Source organism: Lepidochelys olivacea (genome assembly GCF_965140295.1).
Source record: "Lepidochelys olivacea isolate rLepOli2 genome assembly, chromosome: 10".
NCBI lineage: Eukaryota > Metazoa > Chordata > Testudines > Cheloniidae > Lepidochelys > Lepidochelys olivacea.
This window is the reverse complement of record NC_140420.1, coordinates 60,434,994-60,459,164: the sequence shown is the minus strand read 5'-3', so window position 1 is coordinate 60,459,164 and position 24,171 is coordinate 60,434,994. Positions and strand designations below refer to the sequence as shown.

The window sequence follows — 24,171 nt, the reverse complement described above, 5'->3', positions numbered from 1 at the left end:
GTCATCATCCACTTCCATTGAATACACTGCCAGAAAGAGTGGGGGCAGTGAGAAAGGAATGTCTGGATGAGAAATCAGAGGATAACAAAAAGCAGCTCCTGATACCTTTGCCACTGGTGAAATTATTAAATATAATCATTCTGCTCAAGACTGCACAAACAGAACTCCCAGGAAAGTCACTAAGAATGATTTTCTGCAATTGTCAATTCTGTATTTTCTGTAAACCTTCAAAGACCTTCCATTATACAGATGGACCTTCCATTATACAGATGGACCTTCCACATTATTTTATATATATATATACACACACACACACACACACACTCTTTAAAGTAAAAAAAATAAAATAAAATAAATCAGCAATAGCAAACTGTATGTCCTGATAACTTTTTAACATTATCCTTTTAATCAGTTTTATTCAAATAAAAAAAACCAGGAACTGTTTGTTCTATTGAAATTTTGGTAAATCTTCTTGTCTCCATGACTTCCTTTTACTCCAAATGTACCCATAGTGTTGAAGATGGATAGTGATGAAGAACATTTAGTGTGTGCTCCCAAGAGCATATTTTACACATCAAACACCCTGCAGGACAAACTGATGGTCCTAAATCAAGAATTTTATAGAGCTGTGTTTGCTGATGTTAACACAGCCAACATTTTGGCTTTCTGGCAAATGCATCATAGAAAGCATTTGTTTACAAACTATTTAGCCGAGATTAAAAGAGAGTGTAATATTGCAGCCCCTAAAACTCCTGTCATTGTTTCTTTCAGCTGCTGCATGTTTGTGAAGCTCCAAAGGCCTTGAAAGGAGCCAGAGCAGAGCCAACAGGTCAGGGCTAGATAAAATTAAGAAAGAATCCGAGGTCAGGACCATGAAAGAACTCCCTCCCTTCACCCCCCCAGAACAGCGAGTTCACCTCCAGCAGCCTTTCATTCAATACTCATAGAGGTTTAAAAGGCGAGAGGGCACTCCAAAAGCTGAATTTGAAATTTAAAAAATAAATCATTCTTGGCGACATAAACAGATAAAGGAACCTAAAGAAAATAGGGCATTTTAGTATCACTTATTACTGATTCATATTAAATCCAGATACTGGACACTCTCCTGTACCTCACTGCTCTGAACATCTCAGTTCTCTGACACACTGGAAAGAAAATGATTTCTCAGTAGATAGAAAGGAAAGGCTTTCTCTCCCGCCTGCCCTGCCTTCCTCCAGGATGAGAATTGTGTGGGATTGCTTAAGAAAACTGTCATTCTAGTGCTTGAGATTCTGAGCATACCAGCAACTTATACTTTTCAGCCCAATATAGTGATTTAAAAAGCTGGGGTGGGGGAGAAGAGAACCACGTCAGTGTTGCTCTAACATACTAAAACAATTTTAAAACATTTTTTTCTTTCAGTTTAAAAGTTTTTGAAAACACTATTGCCCTTTAAAGGCAGAAAGAACTGATAGGGTTAGATCCTTAGGTTTAAGTTCTAAGAATAAACTTATCTGGCCAAATGCCCATTTTAATTTAATCTTTTGTGCTGCCTTTTTTTGCATAACCTACAGGTCCATTGTTGTGTAGCAGTCCGGCTGGATAGTTCATTGGTCTGGCTTTCCAGGGTGACTGCACTGCCCCCAAGCCCATCCCTTCAACACAATAAACTCCAGATAATTATTCAGAGAAGAGGCCAGCAGCATGGGCTGCTGTGACATCTGGGTCATGGCCTTTGACATAGAATCTGGGGCTAGCCAAAGTCTGCTCCAAGCAACAGAGGTCCAGGGGAATTATTAAGGGGGAAGGGTGGGAAAAGGACAAAAGTGAGAAACACTATCCTTAAAAATGCACTTTTGAAGCAAAGTAATGTAAATACCACAGAAACTTATTAGAAAAATAAGCAAATACATTTCAGATACACAAGGCAAATGAGAGGGAGACCAGCGCATCACACAACACAATGAAATAAAAAAGTTTGAAGCGGTATTACAATATATATTGCAAGCAGTTTCCTTCCAAAATAGGCAATCCCGCTTCAGTAGTCCTCTCACGACTGGATTTTTATGTATTTCCATTTTTAAAAAACTGTGCCTATACACTGCCCTAGGCATGTGTACTAGATAAAATGTATGGGTGAAATACACAAACAAAAAGTTATTATAGCAACACTATCACATTATACTTTAAACAATCTTCTATATGTGCATTGTGTGACTTATAAATGTACAAGTAATTTATAAATATTTTTACTAGTTAATTTGTGAATGTTTAGGGAGGTTTTCTTTTTTTAAAGGGACTTGGAATTTCCTTAGGTAACTACAATTAAAACACAGCTCTGAATATACAGAATGACACTCTGAAAGATTTAAAATACCAGAATTTCACATCTCAAATAGTTTACACTTCAATTTAAAGATAATTGAAGATGGAACAGAGATTGTCTGTGGTACTCATTTCAGAGTAGCAGCTGTGTTAATCTGTATCCGCAAAAAGAGAAAGAGTACTTGTGGCACCTTAGAGACTAACAAATTTATTTGAGCATAAGCTTTCGTGAGCTACAGCTCACTTCATCGGATGTATTTCCACTGAATGCATCCGATGAAGTGAGCTGTAGCTCACGAAAGCTTATGCTCAAATAAATTTGTTAGTCTCTAAGGTGCCACAAGACCTCCTTTCCTTTTTGTGGTACTCATGTTTTCCAAGTAACTAAAAGGGAAACGATACATTTTTTCTTTCTACAACATTGTGAAAGTTTATTTGGGTAGAAACTAGACCATATGACAGATGTGAGTCAATCCCACTAAACAGTCTAGCTTTCTGTGGCTTTGGATGGCTCTCGCTTATTTGTCTAAACCTGAAAAGGCTCCATATATCCCTTTTGTAGCTTTGTTCTATCCCCTTGAAGGGCCTCAGGACAAACACCACCTCACACCCCCTTGCAGTAAAAACATCACCTCTCCTACTGCCCACAATCAGCAAAGGGGGGTGGGGAGCTGCTGAAAGAAATTGCCTGACTTTATCATTTAGGTATCTGATGGCTACTGAAATAAGGGATCTATTTCAAGAGTTTCAAAATCTTTATGAAAAGTCTAGGCAAATTTCAGAAATCCTGGTTTAGTTTGGCTAATTTTTTCTTTAGAGTAACATAACGCAGTATTTCTACTAGTAACTTGCATATTGTTTTGGATCAGTTCCTTCTATTTAAACATTTTTCTAAAACAGGAGGAGAAAAGCCATCTCCCAATATTATACTAGTAATACACTTTAAAACATTTGAGCTATCCTAATGTTAACTAGTTTGGGTTACAGTTTTCAATATGAGCCTTACTAAAGAAGATTTTGGTCCATGTTCTTAAAAGCTGACTTGAAAGTGATACCAGAGGCCTGGATAAACACCTAATTTTGATCTTTTGTGCTCGTCTTTTCTTTTAGGAAACCTTTTCTTTTGTTGCTGCCCAGTGGGAGGAACGTAGCTCATTGGTCCTGCTCTGTAAGATGACAGCACTGCCCCTAAATCCACCCCCTCAGAGTACAATCAGTTTAATGGAATTATGTAGAAAGAGGCCATCTTTGGAATAAGAAAGGGGGTAAAGAATACCCAGAAGAGTCAACAGAGCCTTAATTAACCCATATTTCTAACATGGATACATCCGCTAGGAATTCATATAGTGAGTCTAATTTGCAAAGTTGTGCAATACTACGAGTATCCATGTCTATATTTAGTGAATCGAGCAACAATACACTACAGGATAAAACTAGCTAAATGATTCTATAACCACATTTCAACAGAGACACGATAGAGTTAAGGATTTACCGTTCTGGATTAGCAGGAAGAGACCAAGAACACAAATGATTTCCACAATGAAGTTCAACCTTTCCCACTAAGCAGAAACAGTTTTGATAATTTGCCTGATCTTTGTAATCATAGAATGCTTTCTCAAAAAGCATCTAAACAAAAGGGTAAAACTGTGCTACCAAATTTGGTTTAACATCTGTTTAAGTAACTGCCATGATAACACACATATATTGACTGTCAGACGTATAGCATCATCTTACAAACAATACATTTTTATGCTCCAACAGAAGAAATCTATTCACGGCACCCCAAACTTCCCCTGAAGCTATGAAATAAATTTCCTTTCAGAACTAACATTTCTCTGTTGGGCTGTCATTGGCACCCTATGCCATTTTGACCCTTTTGTGCAGCAAAATGAAAACACCATCTATCATTTCTTGTACTTCAGTGACTTTCTAGGAGGTGCACAGTTTCATTGCAAAAACATCTGTGTTTGGTGACTCCCATCCCAAATCCTGAGAATTAGGAATTCTGCTGTTGCAAGCATGTTTACAAAATGCAAGAGTTTCAGGTAGGCTCCTCACAAACAGCTTAGCTTTTTCCCATGGGCATAGTTTGGGAAGAGCAGCGGGGTGTTGCCCCTCCCAAGGGCAAACAGTGGACAGGCACAGAATTTGCCCCTCCATGCATGGCCCTATTGGCCTCAATGGAGCTCCCCCTCCAAATATTGAAGTCAAACTAGACTTATGATTTCTCCTTCATTTGATGGCAAACAGGAATTGCAATGGTTAACTTTCAAATTGCCATGTATAAAACAAGTCAGTAGCAACAGGAAAACTAGCAATGGATGAAAACAAAATATGTACAATCAAATGACCCTTTATTTTATTTTTATTATGCCAAATATTATTTACACATCTCATGCCCAACTGCAGATAGGGCCAACATTTCAGTCGTAGATTCCAATTTTGTGGGTGCCTAAAGCCACCTGAAAGCGTTTGTGCTGGGGCCTATGTCACACACCAACTGGTACTCACAGGTACAAATTAGGTAGCTGGGTACCCAATCTGCACATGCAGTGTATATGTATATGCAATTTTGTGAGCCCAATCACTTACCTGCTCAATTTGCAGATGGAAATTCAGAGGCTGGTTAAGGACAATGAAAAATGTAGCCCGTAACTCCACTGAACTTTAGGGTGACAAACTGAACAGCTGCTACAGAAAAGTTAAATAGTGATCTAGCTAAATTTATCTAGGCATTTATAATAGACCAGTCTTGCCTTTAATACAGCTTTCTATAGCATCTTTAATATTTAATTTGCTGAAGTCAAATCAACCTGTATTTAAAATGACTTAACAGACAGGACTGTGAGCAAGTTGCCTTTGTAAGTCTGTTTCAACACAAGATTATTTCAGTGCACTCTCTGAAACTTTGGCACATGGGATGCATAATGTTAAATTTGCAAAGCAATTTCCAATTACAAGGGTTAATAAACCAGGAAGGAATGGATCCAAATAAGGATTCTTGAACCAGCCATCTGTTATCACCTTCTAGGGATTCCACCCTTGTGTCTCAGGTCAGCAGGTGATCATGCATTTGTGTGGTGGGCCCTCGGTTGTGGAACTCACCCCATCTCAGTACATCTCTTCACACATGTACATTTCTGACTATTTCTGTAACCTTTCTCTTCCCACCCCCTTTTGCTTGCCTCTTTTTTTGTAGGAGATTCTTTGATACGTTGTCTAGCTTCCTTCAGACTTGGACATAATAGATTACTCTTATTAGCCTTTGATATTTCCCATGAACAATACCCTAACATGTGATAGCACTTCTAAAATATGCCTTGAAAAAAATAGCCATTTGCCACTAGATCAGAAATAATATCCAAGAAACTAGTACAACCTCTGTTCTAATGCTATACTCAGTAGTATGTGTTGTTCATAGAAAGTGCTTCAGGAGGAATCTGCACAGGGGAGCTACATGAAAGTACATTAACAATAAAGCTTTATCAGTGGGAAATAAACCCTGAGATGCATAAATTTAATGTTTTTGTTTCTTGGGCATTTTCAAGCAGTCTAAAATTTGGTACAAATACTCCTCTGCATGGCCAGGTTTTTCTGCTCCTGGTACACAAAAATCATATTAACCTTTCAGAATAAATGGATTCTATCTAAAAACTTGTTCCAACAATAGTTTCATCTCTTTGCATGCCCAGGCTCTGCTGTCCTAGGATTATGCCAAGATGAGTTACAGAATTCGTTCTAAGTGGAGCAGCAGCTCAAGCTAACATTGTTGCTTTTGTGAGTTTTAGTCAAACACGTAATGTTAACACAGCTTTAAAAAGTATTTAATTCTGAGTCTTCTGGTCACGATTCTGGGAAACGCTAGGAGCTAAACTTCCTGCGAGTGTAAATGGGCCTACCTCATTTCCACCAGCACGGAAGTTGGCCCTAATGTTCTCAGGTGCTCATATCTTTTCCTCCTCTTCACTGAACAGCAGTTTAATTCTCTAAGTTTTTGCTCTAAGCATTGATATGCTTCCCCAAATGTTGTTTATTGTCTTTTAAAAGCAGCAGCAGCAAAAGGGGCACTCTGACACGTTTTTGGGCCACCTGAAGCTTTTTGGTAATCCTTAGCTCCTCTGACTAACAGTACAGACTCTGCTATATCTTTACTCCTCGTGGGCTGCCCCCTCTCTGCATATTTTGTAAAGACAAAAGTTATTTCCCACTATTTGGAAATGGATCAAAATGTTTTGAGCCCCAGATAGTTCTGTTCTTTAAAAGGAGGTATTCTATATAGTGTAGCCACATGAAAATTAAACAGTAACTGACTCGGGGGGTGGGGAAGTCCACAAATTTAGAAGACTGGAACACAGTTTCACTGACTGTATGTGTCCCTTTTCCAGATATCTTTAGATGCTTTCATACTTCTAAGATGTGTTTCTTGGTCTTATAAACTGGAATAGAGAGGGTTGAAAATTTTCTATCACAACTGTTTTGACAGAATATTGGTTTTAAGAGAAAACAATTTTTTCCAAAGAAAGGGTCTGTTGTTTTTGTCAAAATATTCCAGCCAAAAATCCAAAAGATTTTTAGCTGAAATCTTTTGGTTTTTGAGGTTTATGGCTGAAAAATGGAAAGTTTCCACAGGAAATTTTTTTAAGATCAGCAATAATTCAAATTCCTACCACCATTTTCTTCCAAGTGAGGTCATTTTGTGATGGGGTTGGAATAGAGCAAAGCGTCAAATAGTCTACTAAAAATTTGAAAGTTGCTAACCACAGTCAAAAGTTATTTTTATTCATCTTTCTTAATGCATTCAGGATTTAGATCTAAGATATATTAGCATCTTGATTTAAAGAAAGACCAAAGTTCAAACAACTCCTGCTTCAATGTCTCTTCATGTGAAGGTATATACAACATTTAGAAACTTGAGCCATGACAAAAAACTTTGCTAGACTGGTTGATTGATTACTTAAATAAAATAAACAAAATACCACTGAGCTCATATTTAGCCATTTTCATTTGTAGATCTTTAAGAGTTTCCATTTTATGTTGGGGACACTGAGGCTGAGAGAACTTAAGTGATTCACCAAAGGTCACATAGCGAGCCAGTAGCAGAGCAAGCAGTAGACTAAATCTACTGGCCCTGTTCTATTCACTTTCATCAGTGCCTCCTATTAGTAGGATTGGGGTCTAACAAATTCAATGTTCCTGTAGCTAAAGTTGGATTAATTAGAGTTGGGTTATCCATGGTCAATTATAGGAGAGCTGTTTCTGATAAACTATCACAGCAATAGCTACAGGTGTATAATGATCATCACATACTTGGTACTCAGATTATATGGCAATTGGTGCTCTGTACATATATTCACATTACATAAATGAAATACTGTAGTCACGTCTGACCATCTACTGCACTGAAAGTGCAGTGTGCCTCATGTTATTACTGCAGTGCCCAACCCAGGACAAGACAACTTGAATAAATGACTGTCATAACTTGAAACCATCTCTCTCCCAGACAGGTGGGCAAGTGATTGTTTTGACTCTTGCCATTCCTGAAGGCGATTGGTGTGATCATGATGCCAAAAGCAATTTACCCAGAAAACACAAGGGATGTAATAACCATATTATAAATTCCACCAATGAGGGAAGCTCCCCTAAAGAGCAAGCTGTGATCTAATCAGCTGAGCACAGTGTTGTGAATCTGGAGACCTAGGTTCAATTCCCACCTCTGCCACTGATTCCATGTGGCCTTGGGCAAGTCATTTAAGGGCTGATTGTTGGAAATGATGAGCAATACAAACTCATGCTGAAGTCAATAATAGCTGTGACTGCTCAGCTATTCTCGCCCTTACCTTCTCTGTGCTTCAGTTACCCAATTTGTAAAATGGGAGTTATAACACTTGCCCATCTTGTGAAGCTCTTTGGTGACTATGGATAATAACACAAGTGCGAAGTATTATTAGTATTACTAACAAACAAGAGTAAAAATATGAGAAATTGATGCGAATAACCATAGTATCACTGATATAATCAGGAAATATATTATTAGGGCCACAGTCTACCACTGCCTGCATCCCCTTGGCTTTCCTTCCCTAGTTTCAGAGAGGAAAGACTGTATGTTCCAGCACAGGTCTTTAAGCAGCTGCAGAGGAGGTAGGCCCAGGCAAAAGGAGAAAGAGGTAGATTATTGAAATCTGATTGAATACCATCTAAATAGTGCATGCACTTTAAATAAGCCAAACAGTTTACCTTTCAGTCCCGCAGCTTGAATATTTTCATGTTTTCTATAAGGTATTATTATTACACTGAATTCAAAGCAGGATTCAGCTTTCCTTACTGAGGAAGATTTGTACAGATCATCTCACTTTATTATTGTGCATTACACCCAGGTCCAAATTTTCAAAAAGTGTGTGCGTGCCATTTTGCACTCCTTTGCATACACAATTACCACATCTGCACATTTAGACGGCCATTGTGTACACAAATGGGTTCATACTACAGGCAGAAAATGTGGCTCAGGCTTAATAAAATTATTAATTCTACTAAGCATGGGTCAACTAATAAATTCCCCTTGTCCTACTTCTATAACTGTGTTCAACATCTTTATTTGCAGGCATTGACCAGTTTGACTCAGGGTAGTACAATTTTGCCATTTGAACACTGAACACAGAAATTTTTTAAAAATTTTTATTTGTGGGGTGGAGGGCAGTGGTGGGGAATGCAGGATGCAAACATTCCACTTTTTGTTCAAAACTAAGTTTTCATGAAGCTATTTCAGGCACAAACTCAAAGGTTTTGCAGAGAAATTTCACAGCAATTTTTCTACCCCACAGCAAAAACACCCTTTCCCAACTGCCAAAATTGCTCTCTCCCCCTCCCCGCCACCAAAAGAAACCCAGGCAAAATTGAAAAATAATTTGCTTTTCCACAAATGCAAATTTCACTAATGGTGAAAACTGCTTCATGATGTAAGGAAGGTATTATTCCAGGCATGTGAATGCCCAGAAAGCATATTTGCTTATCCTTACAAGTGTGTTTGCTTATCACCAAACCCGGGGCTTTTTGCAAACACAAGGTATTAACTTTCCCATACAACTTTATCACAAGTGCTCAAGTATCAATTCCTGGACAACAACAAAAATCCAGCAGCAATTTATCACTGACCCTAACATTTTGATCACAACATCTGGATTTTAGTTAAACAAATGAAGTTAAAAAAAGAAAAAAAGGAGAGGAGAGAAAATTAAGAAATGTAACTAGCACTATACAGCAAATGTTTTCTTCTGTCCACTCTGAAGTCTCTTTCATGTGCTAATGGTGGCATTTTTTTAAACTCTTCCCCTTTGACTTATTCAGACCTTTAAGGACCTCACACATCTAATGGTTCCTCACATTCACTAAGAACAATCGAGAGAGAGGTCTGGTGGCTGACATGCAGTATGATTAATGGACAATGTTTATTTAATTTTCTACAACAAAAGTTTTCTCTAAGCCTTCTACAAGGAGCTGCTGCTTTACAATTTGGGCCTTCATTAGTAAAATACTTAAGTCCAATAAATAGTGAATTAAATAATATTGCCCAGATATATGTGCCCTTCCCTTTAAATCCACATATTTAAAAGCTTTACTGGAACAAGGAAAGCAACTTTTGTAACAGCACGGTAAGTAGTTGCTTCTTTGTAAGAAATGATGAAAAATTAACTATCATTTACTGTTGTTTCAACTGACTTCTTTTAATAACAGTTGAAACATGCTAAATATTAAGCATTCTATCAGAGGAATGTTATTATTTAGCAATAGACTAGAGCAGTGTCAGTTTCAAAATACAGCAATTTAAGAACATTTATTTTTAAAAAACTTCAGTTAAAAAGATATTTAAAATTAACGACTTTTTGAAAATAATCAGGAAATCTCAGTGGTTTGGTTTGAAATGATGCTCACTGTATTTTTGCATGAAATAAACTAATTTTCTGCCCAGCAAGTGAGTTACTGAATACTATTTGCCTAAAGCATAACTGTTACCTAATCAATATAGCATAATATTCCTAGCTGAATTCCAGTGCATATTCATTTTTAAATGGTGGAGTGTCTAGGACCAGGAATGCCAAGTGGCACAGAGTTTTCTTCAAGATTCCATGCACTCTCACACCGGGCAAAAAATTTTACATTTAAATACTTGAAGGGGATACAGTTTGCTGCATTAGAAACCAGTGGCTTATCTCCAGGCACAATGCAAATAACATCCCTTCTCTTAGCTTCAAGAGAGATCCTTTAATCCAGTTCTTCAAACAGTTGCTACACATTCGGCCTCTCTGTTGTCCCTAAAGAAACAACTGTATCTGATATTTCAGCTGGGATAGCAGCTGGGGGTATAGAAAAAAAACAGAGATCCTCATTGCAGGTAACTGCCCTTCATGCCACTTGAGTAGACATGTCTCCTGCCTCCTCCACCCCCTTTTAGTCTCCATGGTAGTTTCTGCTGTTGGCATATCAAAGCCTGTGTTTTCTCATTCGTATTTTATGGATTCTTGCAAAGCATTGTCACTTGAAATAATGGAACTTCCTTCTTCCTGATAGCTCCCACTGACTACTCAGGAGGCCTTGCTTAGCTGGATTTAATGCCCTATTTAGTTATCTGAAGCCAAGTTGCACCAGTACAGAAAATCTTTATCCAGTGCTGGGGTTCAAGTGGTATGTACTCTGTACATTTTTAATGCCAAAGAATTGTTTTCTCCCCTTTTTAAAGAAAAACAAGCCTTGGAAATTAAAATGAGCTACAACAAAAATGAGCGCATGTCTTAAGTAATGACAGTAGACCTAATTTCCGGTTTCAAGCTGAACCCCCACACACACCACTTTTAGAGCAGTTACATACAAAGAATAAAATCAGAGAATCTCTCCAACACACAAACTGCCAGTTTTCAAAAGGAAACTTAACTGCACAGTTGAGAAGGCAATAAAACAGCTTTCAGCCCCCAAAATAGTGGTTATCATTTTGGCAGATAAATCATTTTCCGCTAGTTTTTAAGCCATTCAATGACATTACATTTAATCCAAAGAGGCCTAGAACTTACTCATTTTTTTAAATGAGTGTTTGTCATGTTTGTCAGCTGTAACACCCTAATCAATATCGAAACAGATATGTTGCTCATGCAGATGTTATAGCTTTCAGTATTTTAGAACTATTAAACTTGATTACAGGATAAACCAGTAAATTACAGAGTCCTGATGGTGTAATTTAAAATTGACAAATACATGAAACTTTAATTAAAGCTTTGCATTATAAATGAATTGGATAAAATAAAATTTATTTTCAAAAGCAAAATGAAGAGTGATGTATTCGTGGTGCTAGATTTTTTACAAATTCCAAAGTTTCGCATTCTTTATGAACACTAGAATTAATAGCAAATATGGCAAAAGGAGTGTCTTGTGATCATCCAAAGTAAACAATATTGGTTGATACCATAAAAGAATAATTAAGGCTCAATATATTTGCCTTGGAGATAAATATGCACAGGTACTCAGAGTATGAGCCAAGTATAGTCATACAACCACAGAGAAAGGAAAGTGGCCACATCAGTAAAAGTCTGGCACCGAGTTATATAATAAAAATGCCACATTGGCAGCTGATGGTTTTCTGGTGTTTCTTGACAAATATGGCCAGAACAAGCTGACATTTATCCAGGATTCGCTCTCCATGTCATATACTGGTGGTTAAACAAACTGGGCAATATTCAGAACTCATGTTAGTGAATGCCATTCCAACAGAATCCAACAAAGTGGCACCCAATTACGACAGGTCTGAATTTGACCCTGTGGGAATTAGATTTACAGTCTGGATAACGCAATTTGTTATCCCAACAGAGTGAAGCAGTTTATGTTTTAGGGGAGGGTATTTTTGTCATAAAAAATGGAACATAAGAAGTGGGTAATTTTGCAAATGACTAATTTAGCCTGTCTGGGCACATCAGCTCAGTTTATTCTCACTGTGAAGCCTTTTGATATTTAGCACCTGACTGTCCTGGTGCACGTCAAACTTCACATGTGTTAAAAATTACATAATCAAGCATGCTGTGAAAGAGAGATTCTTGATTCCTTCCTTTTCCCACCACCCAAGCTAATGCTTGTACATTCAAGGCCCGGTTATGTCACTGGAACTCTAGGACACAACTTCTCACTGTAGTTGGAGCCTGATTGATAGTAGTTTTACCTGTACCAAATGGCAAAATATTGTACAAGTCTGCAAATTCCTACCATAAAAGACAAACAAAAAACCCACAACACCTGATTTATGTTCAGAATTAAGGCCTCCAAAAAGTAATCACATGAATGGGAGGGAAGAAGGCTTTCCAAAGCACATGTTGCCTCAATGTTTTGCAGGTGAAGGAAATCTAGTTTTAATAAACCTCTCTCCTTTATATGTCTAGTTCTAAAATCTTTTTTTTTTTTTTTAAAGTCTGGAGGAAAGTCCAAAAAAAGAAACAAAAAACAGATATGCAGTGTCTGAGGTTAGAAGACAGGCTCATACTTGATAAGTGATGACAGGTCTACAATTTATGATTATAAAGTAAAGAGTATAATATCTCTTTGCTTATTGAGTAGTATCCTATCAGGACTAGCTGGAGGATTTTGTTTTATTTTTGTTAAACACACACATGTATTAAACTACCATGGACCTGGGGAGAGCAAGAGATCAGAACCAGCTGAGGCAAAGGGTGCCTTTAAATGCACCCAGTCTACTTCTAGAGCCTTGGTTTTATCACTTTGCAGTAAGACTGACTCCTCCACCTCCTCCCCCCAAAATCCCTTATGTTTTCGCTGATAAGTACAGTAGCAAGCTTGTTATACACAATCAGGAGAATTAATAGATAAGAGGTTTAGTTTAAGGATGTAATCAGGGTGAGTAAACACCAGGCTGACCAGCTGTAAACAGTGGTAAATAATGATAATATTTGTCCTGGTCACCTACTGAGCTATTAACACACTTTCCACTAGGTAACAATGTAAATATGTCTTTCCAATGTCTACAATATATACAGTGTACCAGACTATCCTTTAGTCACATAGCCAACTAAATAAGCTCTCTTTGTTGATCTTTACTGAGAACCAGTGTAATATGGATTAATTTTTATTTTTGTTAAACAAAGGTGAACTTCCGTCCTGTCAACATTTTCACTAGCTCTGAAAATCTGACTCAACATGCAACATTCAAACATACAGAGTCAAGATCAGTAGTTACTGTATTCTATTTTACAGAATGCCATGTGGCATAACTGCCAACACGGAGATGTCATAAATAGGGAAATTCACAAAGAAATGTAAGGATAGAACTTTTTACTTCATGGAAATATACGGGATACAAAATTTTTGGGAGGGTTAAGAGTGGAAAACCTCTGGGGTTCAAAAACATGGAACTTAAAACCACTTCCTTCAGCACCTGATTTTCAGAGTATCTCAAATTGGCCTGCAAGGTTGTGTTGCTAGAATGCACACATACTCTGGTTCCCTCAAAACTGGGAATGAAAATTAATTGCTTGGATTTCCAGCTATATGTTTCCATGCACCAAATGGACAATTTTCTGGATGTAAACATTTGGGAATATATTTTGATTCCCACAAAATTTGGGGCTGCAGCTGAAAATCTGGCCCTAAACATCAGGAACAGAATACACTGACAGAGCAGATGCCATGGTCATAAGCATGTTATAAAAATCTATGATAGCCATTGCAAGTATTAATGTCTGTATATACACATTTATCATTTCTTTTTTCACCTTTGTAAGTTTGCTTCTGCTCTGTGGTTTATTTGGAGATTTATTTATGCAGAAAGAGGTCATCAATTTATAGTTAAGGTCTGGAGAAGCCTCCCATTTTAAAGACAATTCTCTCTCTCACACACACACAATTTGATAAAAGCCAAAACTACATGCCACATCTTATCATCAAATTGATTTTGTTTTGCTTTCTTTTTTGCAAACTTTGTGATAAATAAATAAAGGTGTTTACAAGATATTTGGTTGCAAAGCTGCAGGTGGTTGAACTTTATAAAAATTCCTAACTTTTTTTCTGGTCTACACTTATTCCTTTATCTTTTCACTCCAGAATGTTCTTATTCTCTTTACCTCCATGAGCAGTGGTACCTTTGTTTTACTAGAGTTAAGAGTATAAATATGTTCAAGCATCTTAAGTGAAAATTAAATATTAGAATGCCAAGCTTTTGATATAATTCATAGTGCAGTAGGCTGGTTGATTCTTTGAAGGAAACCCTTCTCCAACACAACTTGGGCACCCCAGGCATCAAGAAGGAAAGTTGGCAAACCATTAAACAATTGGCTAGAGCCGGTTGCTTTAAAAAAAGGTACACATCACAAAAAATTTCAGGAGAAACTAATTTTGATTGCATCATTTAAATTTCGTTAAACTTTCATTTTCATGTCAACTGAAACTTTCAAAATTAAATGTTTAAATTTTTTTTTATTTGAAAAAAAAATTCCATTTGCCATCATTTCTTTAGTTTTTTCACCGGGGAAAAGGTGGGAAAAAATAAAATGACAGAAAATGATTTTTTTTTTCTTATTGAGATGAACCTTTCTAAATTATTTTGAAACCTAGTCTTTAAAAAAATCAATTTAATTTTTTTTTTTGGTTTAAAATAAATTTCTTTTGTCAGAATGCAAAATTTTCCACAAATATTTTGGATTCTGTCAAGTCCTTTTCCATCTAAAGAAGTTTGACCAACAGTTTTCAATCAGCAGTTCTCCTGACTGATATCTTCCATTGTGTGATTACAGAACATCTTGAAAAGAAAGATTTTGAGGAACCCTCTGCTAAGACAGCCTCAATCAGGGATCGGCAACCTTTGGCACGCAACCCGCCAAGGTAAGCCCCCTGGCGGGCTGGGCCGGTTTGTTTACCTGCCACGCCCATAGGTTCAGCCGATCACAACTTCCACTGGCCGCGGTTCGCCACTCCAGGCCAATGGGGACTGTGGGAAGCAGCGCAGATCGAGGGATGTGCTGGCCACCACTTCCCACAGCCCCCATTGGCCTGGAACAGTGAACCTGCTGGTGGGAGCTGCTATCGGCCAAACCTACGGACCTGGCGGGCCGCATGCCAAAGGTTGCCAATCCCTGGCCTAGATGCATCCAGAGGTGAAAGTAAGCCACTGCGGGGAGCCCCAGGCCCTTTAAATCACTGCCGAAGCCCTGCTGCCACTACCCCAAGCGGCAGCAGGGCTCCAGCGGTGATTTAAAGGGCCCGGGGCTCTGGTCTCTGTGGGGAGCTCCCAGGGCCTTTAAATCTTTATTTAAATGCCCCACCTCTTCCAGTTGAGACCACGCCTCTTCCAATTGAGGCCACGCCCCCGCTCAGGACTCCGGCGTACCGGTAAATCCTTTAAATTACTTTCACCCCTGGATGCACCCAAAATAGAGGGAGTCTTTCCAGCTCAACCCTCAGAGAAAAGCACCAAACAAACCCTCAGAGCATGGGATAAGTTCCATTTCATGATCCTCAAATCATGCAGTGGGTTCTGTCTGGTTTTCAATCTAAAGCCCTTAAATATGCCCATCTCGCAAAACAAATTAAGCAAAGTTAACACAGATTAAGCGAAGGACAGGAAATGCCAAAGGTTCTTCTGGAAAGGGGAAGGTGTTGGTGTTTGGTCTCCGCATGCCCCAAGGGTTTTCACCAAGGTTATCAGACCAGTTTTTCCATCTCCTGAGGCCTCTGGGGTGAAAATGGTTATTTACTATATCATTATCCCGAATGCAGCAGACAGGAGAAAGCCTAGGACTGCACATCTTGGCCACCATCCATTTGCCTCTGGGTTTCTAATAAGTACAGTATTAACCACCACTTCCATTTGGAACTTTCTGGGATTCTAATTAGAGCTGTCCTATACAAGGTGTAATTGTTACTGCATAGCAACAATGAAACCACAACTACATTTAGGGAGTGAGTCTCCCTTCCTCTCCTCAAAATTCAGGAGCCTGAATGGCACAAGAAGGGACAATTTGCATTTCCTCATGCCATCCATGATTAATTTGTTTCAGTGTATTTAAGCATGACTATTACTAGCATGGTTTTGTGCTGAGGGCATTGGACTGGAACAGTGTGTGTGTGTGTGTGTGTGTACTGAAAGCACAAGCGCAGAGAGAGAAGAGTGTAAGAACAGGAGCAGGTGCCTATCTCAATGTGCCCTAAAACAAAATCCACACATTATGTAGAGTCAAAACTCACCCCCCTTCCTTTAGTTTAGTTAAGAAAGAAGCTGACAATAAGGTGACAAAGTTGATTTCAAGGCTTCCACCTGCAGTTGGCCAATCATAAGGCTTCTATCTCTGTCTCTCAAGAGAGACATTCCTGCTTCCAGTATATCTAGGCAGGGTAATGAGTCAGTAGAACCCACTTAGCCCTCTCTCTGCTACAACTGCTAACAAGGGTAACTGTTTCAGTCAAACACTGTCAGCCTGTTACAGATAGAAGAGTTTCAGATATAGCACAAACAGGGCCTATCTGCCTGTACTTACAACACCAAGCATGTTATAGCTGCAGCAATTTGAAAATAATATTGAAAGAGTAATTTGAAGATCTTTAATAAGGGGAAATGAGCTTGTGTCTTTTTATGTCCATTTCCTTTGTTCTGTTTTAATTGGTTTTCACACTGCGCCAGTCCCTCTCCTGTGCTGCACAGTGGAAAGCTTTCCAAACAAATGCCTCTAACAGGAAAGCTAATCTGATCCCCTGACTGCATTTACTCTGAAACCATATGGAAACAAAGGTTGGAGGAGCAGGTTTACAAAGTGTCACAACCTGAGTTTCTTTGGTAGGAGTCAGAACTTCCTAGAGCAAGAGGGAGCAAAGGAAGAATTAAAAATAGAGGCAAAAATGCATAGCATGCACCAAAGGTCTGTTCTTGTGGTAAATTCAAGTAATAATGTTAATGGACTTTTATGCTGGAACTAGGAAACAGTCTGCTGCTGAAAAATAAATGCCAAGACCTTTAACATAAACAAATGTCAACATGAAGCTGGGGATATTTATTTTGAGAGTGACAGGCATGGATCCGGTCACAATGTTTAATTCCATATACATGGTGACTATCATGGCAAATAATCCAGTTAAAAAATAAATAGGGGTGACTGGGCAGACCTACACTGGGGTGGGAGATGTAGTCTGGCAACATACATTAGGAAGCAATATGAGAGTGAGAAAGAGAGTGACATTTAATATTCATTAATCTTAACATGTTTAACATTTAACATCTTTTTGTTGGCATCCCAATTCCAAGTATTCCTCTGTCCCTCCACCTGGCACACTGGTGCCACTCACAAGGAACTGACTTTAAAATATTAGCTCGGCCAACATTCTTCCTGCTAAAAGGAGACTCCCTTTGACTTTGCAGTGTGTAACATTGACCCTCGAGCAGGAAAATGAATTGCCTTTCATGCACAGATAGGCTTTGCATCACAGACATAGGTGAGGACACAGCTTGTCTATTCTTTGCTTGCTGCCACAGCCATGAAAGTCTGCTTACCCCTGTTCTGACACACACCCAAACCACATTGGCATGAGGATATCTCTGCACTATAGTAACTATACGAGCATAGCTACAGTGCCATAACTATGTCGGCATACCCCATAGTGTAGTTGCACCCTACACAGACTAAAGGGGTTTTTCTGTCAGGGCAGGAACCCCACCAATCTGAGCGATGGTAGCTAGGTTAATGGAAGCATTCTTCTGTCGACCTAGCTGCATCTACACTGGGGGTTAGGTCAGCATAGCTACATCTCTCACAGGTGTGGATTTTTTGACCAAAATTTTAAGTGTAGACCAGGACTAAGGTGAAAGAGACCCAGCTGAATCAAACTCTACACCTGGCAGAAGAGGAAAGTGCCAGGCTGATAAATCCAGCCTCTGCAAAGTAGTGTGGATCACTAACAACCAAGCCAGTTGTTAGATTTATGAAAAGTTAGATTTATGAAGTTAAAGTTAGATTTATGAAAAGTAAGAAGATGAAACTCTAGAGCCAAAAAGCCAATCAGAAACCAGCCTATTCCAATGATCTTTCATGTAATATAGTGACAGACAATCCATGTTCCTGAAAATCTGCATTCCAGCTAGGCTAAAAAAAACCCCAAAACACCTACGTCAGTGTTACAAATTAGCAGGTTTCAGTTTTGTCTTTTTTTCAATCACTCCAGATACATATGTAGAGTCAGCACATTCAAGGTGTCTTGGAGTTACCTATTTGCATCTGCGTTAATAATGTCCAATAACATACTGTATCAATGGTTAACTTAACAGAAATAAAAAACAACACAAGAAACTTCTTTGAAGCACAAAAGTTACAGCTGATTGTCTCTCTCAAGTATTGAGGAAGCCTTCTATCCTGAAACACTTTTTGTACAGAATTCGTTTTCCTAAAACACTATTAAATCTGGACAATATAACTTCAAATTCCTACAATCAGTCTATACAAACAGGCTCTCCACAACCTTGGTACTTAAGGACTCTAACTCAGGATTGAAAAACAACCTTTAAGACATATTAATAACTAGGGAGAGAGACACAGGGATAGTTAACATTGTTATTTCAATCCAACAGCCTATTATTAAGGAATCATAGGCTATTGTTCTCTTTACTTTTGTGTTCTAAATGTATATAATAGGAAAAAGTAAAACGTTTGAGCTTGAATGAAAGAAGTTACAATGAAAATTATAATAGGTATTAAGGCTTTTGAGAATTAAGGTATCCCTCACCTTCTGCCATGAATAGGACCTGGGATACAAAAAAATATTCCCAGGAAGTTTAGAGGGATGTGGGATTAAATTTCTTGCATAAGTAACATTTCCTATAAATCCTGTGTCATGATCTTCTTGTCTGAAGTAAGTGATTTACAAAAAATGTGAGAACAACAACATTTGTGTGGGATGAAGATCAGTATGGACTAAAATAAGAGGGCAATGGCAAAGTCTGAAGTAAATTAATTTCATAGGAGTAGGGTATAAAATAGAATTTTATCAGCAGACAAGGACATTTACATACCAATATAGCTCATACGCATATGTGGAGATGCACAACATAATCTGCACAGTTTTCCAGTTTTCAAATGCTTAGTGAATATCAATACCTATGCCCAGAATAGTGTAAAGCCACGCAATTTCACCCACAGGCACAAGTCCCATACAGGCCTACACCTGTTGTTTGCCCCATTAGATCATGTCACAGCTCCTGATTCCTAAAAAATTCATTAGGTGCTTATTTGCAAGGGGGGGGGGGGGAAATAAGAAGCAAAAGCAAAAATAAAATAATATCTGGCAGTTGTTCCAAAATAAGAAGGGGGAGAAGAGAGAGAGCAAGAAAGGGGGTGGGAGGAGAGAAAGTTTGGAAGCCAACACCAAAACTTCTCATGCATTGCCTGTTGATACTGAAAGCATTGCCAGGTTCTGGAGTTACTTGTCCTTTTGTATTCTCTGCTGCTGGTAAGTACATAATAGCGGGAGAGGACAAATATCATGACACGTACAAGCTTCCACGTATTCACTCAATTTGGAAATAACCCTTTTATTAACCAAAATATATAACGTGCCTGAGACTGCTAATTTGACATGCCCTTTCCCTTGTGTTCTCATACACCTCCAGTGTCCTATCAACGCCTACAACTCATTTTGAAGATACTGAAGGTCCCTTAAACCACTGATATTTATTGATAGCCACCCTAAAACATGTCCTTAGGAGACACAAATGGTTGAGAGAACATTAGTTTTCTAAGCCACTGTCTGGTCCACTAAGATTCCATTTACGGTAAACAGGTAATCCAGGGAGATGGGTTAAAGAGTGATTTATCTCAATATTGCCAGGTACAGCAAAGCAAATTCCCTACAAGTTCGTTATTACATGAACACATAACTAATTATCTGAAGTGATATTTTAATTAGCAACAGAAATGAAATAATGTTGTCAAGAATGATTGTGATTACTCATGTAAAATCCAACAAATGAAGAATCCAATTCCTTCCTTTATTGGGTGGAGATCTACTCCTGGAGATTAAATTCTCTGTGGTTTCTTACACTGCAGGGCATAATATTGGAATCATCCTCTACGCATGCATCTGTAAACAAAAGTATTTCCTCATGTCCTGTTGGCTGGATAAAAGTTAAGTGTTCACAAAATTTGAAGCACGCAGCTCGTGTGTGAGTGCAAATCAAGCAGTTCGGCATCTACAGTAACTACCTGAAATTTGAGCAGAACTACCCCAAGCTTAAGCAAGTGTAAAAAACTTAGGTGTGAAAAACTGCCTAAGTAAAATTTCACAGGCCAAATGGAAACCCCTTTGAAAATGCAGCAGTTTGTGACTTGGATGTTTCGCTTAGATAGTAAGGGGAAAAAAAGAATGCCTATATTTCAGGGGCGGGCAAACTTTTTGGCCTGACGGCTGCATCAGCTTTCTGAAATTGTATGGAGGACCGGTTAGGGGAGGCTGTGTCTCCCCAGACAGCCAGGCGTGGGCCGGTCACTGCCCCCTATCCGACACCCCCCCACCCTGCTTCTCGCCCCCTGACAGCCCCCCCCGGGACTCCTGCCCCATCCAACACCTCCTGTTCCCTGACGGCCCCCCAGAGACCCCTGCCCCATCCACCCCCCCAGCTCTCAGTGCCCTGACCGCCCCTGGACCCCCCACCCCTACCTGCCCCCTGCCACTACATCCAACGCCCCCCTCTCTTTCCTGACTGCCCCCCCAGGACCCCTGCCCCATCCAACCACGGTTTCTCCCTGACCGCCCCTGGACCCCTCTCTCCTAACTGCCCCCCACCACCCCATTCAACCAACCGCTCTCCTTCCCGACTGCCCCCCCGAACCTCTGCCCCATTCACCCCCCCCCCGCTCCCTGTCCCATGACTGCTCCCTGCCGCCCCATCCAACCCCTCCTCTCCTTCCTGACTGCCCCCCGGGACCCCTGCCCCCATTCCCCTCTGACTACCCCAACCCCTATCCACACCCCTGACCATGCCCTGAACCCCTCTGCCCTCTATCCAACCCCCCCATCACCACCACGTGCCTGGAGCACCGGTGGCTGGCAGCACAGCTGCACCAGGACAGGCAGCCTCACCGCGCAGTACAGAGAATTGCGCCGCGCGGCAGCAGGGGATGGGGGACAGCAGGAGAGGGGCCGGGGGGACAGCCTCCCAGGCCAGGAGCTCAGGGGCTGGGCAGGACGGGCTGGATGTGGCCTGCGGGCCGCAGTTGAAAGGCACATTCAATAAATCTTTAGCCACAACTTGTTAAAAGTCAGCACACTAGCACTTACTCTGAATCTTCTTGAAGAATACTATGTAATCAATACATCCATCCTATGGCAGCATAGATGATGCACGGCCGGGGGGGGGGGGAGGGGGAAGGATTCATCCATGTAACCTTAATCTGAGCCATAATGTCCAGTTTTAGATACTTGTAAGTAAGTAAGTTAGAGTGATGCAGGCCCATATTTTCAAAACCATGTGTACACAATTACTATGACAGCATGTACAAATTGTGAATGTGAATTTTTGCACATCTATAATTTAAAAAATTTGGGACACAATATGGCAAATTACAGATTTTACATGTGCAGATTTGATTGGTCTAAGAAGTTTCCACTTCTCCCTAAATGCTTATTAGTAAAAGAAACCATCAGATATGATACCTTAATGGAAAAAATGTGTGTGTGGGGGGGGAATATTTTGTTTGCACCATTCTTCGAAACACATCTGATCAGAGGAAAATTGTTGAACGAAGAAATTCTATGTGAAAAGGGCTACACAGTCCTTTAGAGTTTACATGTGTTTGGAATATAGTTTTGTCAACTGCATAATGAGAAGACCCCCCCCCAAAAAAAAAAAAAAAAAAGAATTTACTTCTTAAGACCCAGAAACACCATCTCCTCCTAAGCTACTCTCTTTTGGTCTCACTGCTCTGTTAAACAGTCAGCTGCTGCCAGATGCTCTGGATAGAAGTGGTTGCAGATGGTCAGTTGTCCAGTTAACAGAGCAGGATGCTTTCCTCAGTCTCTCCTTAACATAACGTCTGGGCTATCTATAGCAGAGGCCATTTGACCTAGTTAAGACTACAGGTCAATTTTGATAATTTAGTCAAGATTAATTCTCCATCCTGTCCGAAGTAAAAGTAAACCATCTTGACACATTAAGAACATGAAGTGTCAAGCCTTGCAGTGATTTTGCAGATTTTACTACAGATCACATCTTTAAAGAAAATTTGAATCCCCCTGTTGCGTAAACAAACAGGGGCACCTTCAACCTATGCGTCTACTTTGCTTGTTTGAACTGCATGTTTATGACTGACATTGACTATAAGCGCTATAGGGAAGGAACTGTGGGTCTAATCCAAAGCCCACTAAGATCAATCAGTGGGAAGACTCTAGCTGATTTAAAACAGGCTTTGGATCAGGCCCCGTGTCTTCTTTTCCATACCCAATCCTGCAAATGCTTTATGTTACAAATTGGATGATGCATGGTAGTAAGCATGCCTACTAGCAAGTATTTGCAGGATTGGGCACTAAAACTATACTATACTGAGCCAACTGTTGGTGGTCAATACATTGCTAGAAATAGTAAAGAGATCAATCCTCGATCCTTTGTAGTAATATTTCAATTCTAATAGACCAGTTACAGAGATATAAAAGCAGATTACCATTCAGAAAGTGACTTGTATTCCTTATAGATTGCTGGTCAAAACTGTTTTAGTAACTGACAGCCTCAAAGGTTCTGATAAATGACCTGGCAAATTTATATTCCCAATTATACACGGTGACAAATTTATCTAATTTTGTTTAAAGCTGGTAAATATATATTCAAGAACTGGATTAGTTTGACAGCAATGTAGCTCACACTTAAGATTCCTATTACGGGGGAAATAAGTAGTCTAACCTAATCTTGCTGCCTTGTACAGAATGTTATGGTATGATCCTAAAAGTTAAAAAAGCTTTCAGCTCCTATTTAGATGTCATTTGACTTGATTTTCTACCGCAACTGTTCTGGAGTGTGTCATTTTTGCCTGACAAAGTGTTAGACAATTAATGCATGTACTCACCCAAACCACTGAGAGTATACACAAGGTCACTGGCAGCCAGTAGAATTGGTCCATTCTCCTGCTGGCCTTCTTCCTTGTAGTACAATTTGTACCCTTCAATAGTTGCTGTATCCTCAGAGTCCTGATGCCACCTCACTGTAATGATTGTACAGTTCAGTGGTTCCAAACTCAGCTCAGGAGACTTTGGTGCTAAGGTAAGAAATTATATATTTTTACATATTAGAAATAAACAATTCTTGCAAACACATTTCTTCAAGATTCAGCATTTCAAACCCCAAAGCTCAAGATTACTCAGAACTGGGGTTCTGGTTCCAGCCCAGCTGTATAATTGATACTGTATAATGTAGGCCAGCCTTATCTATGCCACCTATCTAAAAGCATATCAATCTGGGCTATCTTGGAGAAAGGGTCACTTTGTAATTTAACATTTTTATAATGGAGAATTAAACTTTGAGTTAGGTTATTTTAGTTTTGTTTTAAACTAAAGTCCCCACAAGATGCATTTGACTGAGCACAGATTAAGTCCAGATTAAACTTTGGTGTCTATCTATAAAAATGAAACAGTCACTACTCATGTTTTAAAATTATTCAGAGCTGGAATAATTGATAGCTTGTTCAAGAAGGTCAAGCAGGGAAAAAAAGGAGGAAGTGTTGCATTATACATCAAGAATATATATACTTGTTCTGAGATGCAGAAGGCAGAGAGTTAAAGGCAGAGAAGTTGAAAGTCTCCAGATAAAGATAAAAGGGGGAAAAATAGGGATGACATAATGGTAGGGGTTTATTATAG

General features: G+C 39.3%; 1 protein-coding gene across 1 annotated transcript in view; it reads right to left on the bottom strand.

Annotated features, from left to right (window-relative positions):
- PRTG (protogenin) overlaps positions 1-24,171 on the bottom strand; it is a 115,046-nt gene that overhangs the window by 21,581 nt on the left and 69,294 nt on the right. Inside the window, exon 11 of the mRNA XM_084642456.1 lies at positions 23,382-23,570. Coding sequence (XP_084498582.1) covers positions 23,382-23,570 — 189 coding nt within the window. The remainder of the gene's footprint in view (positions 1-23,381; positions 23,571-24,171) is intronic.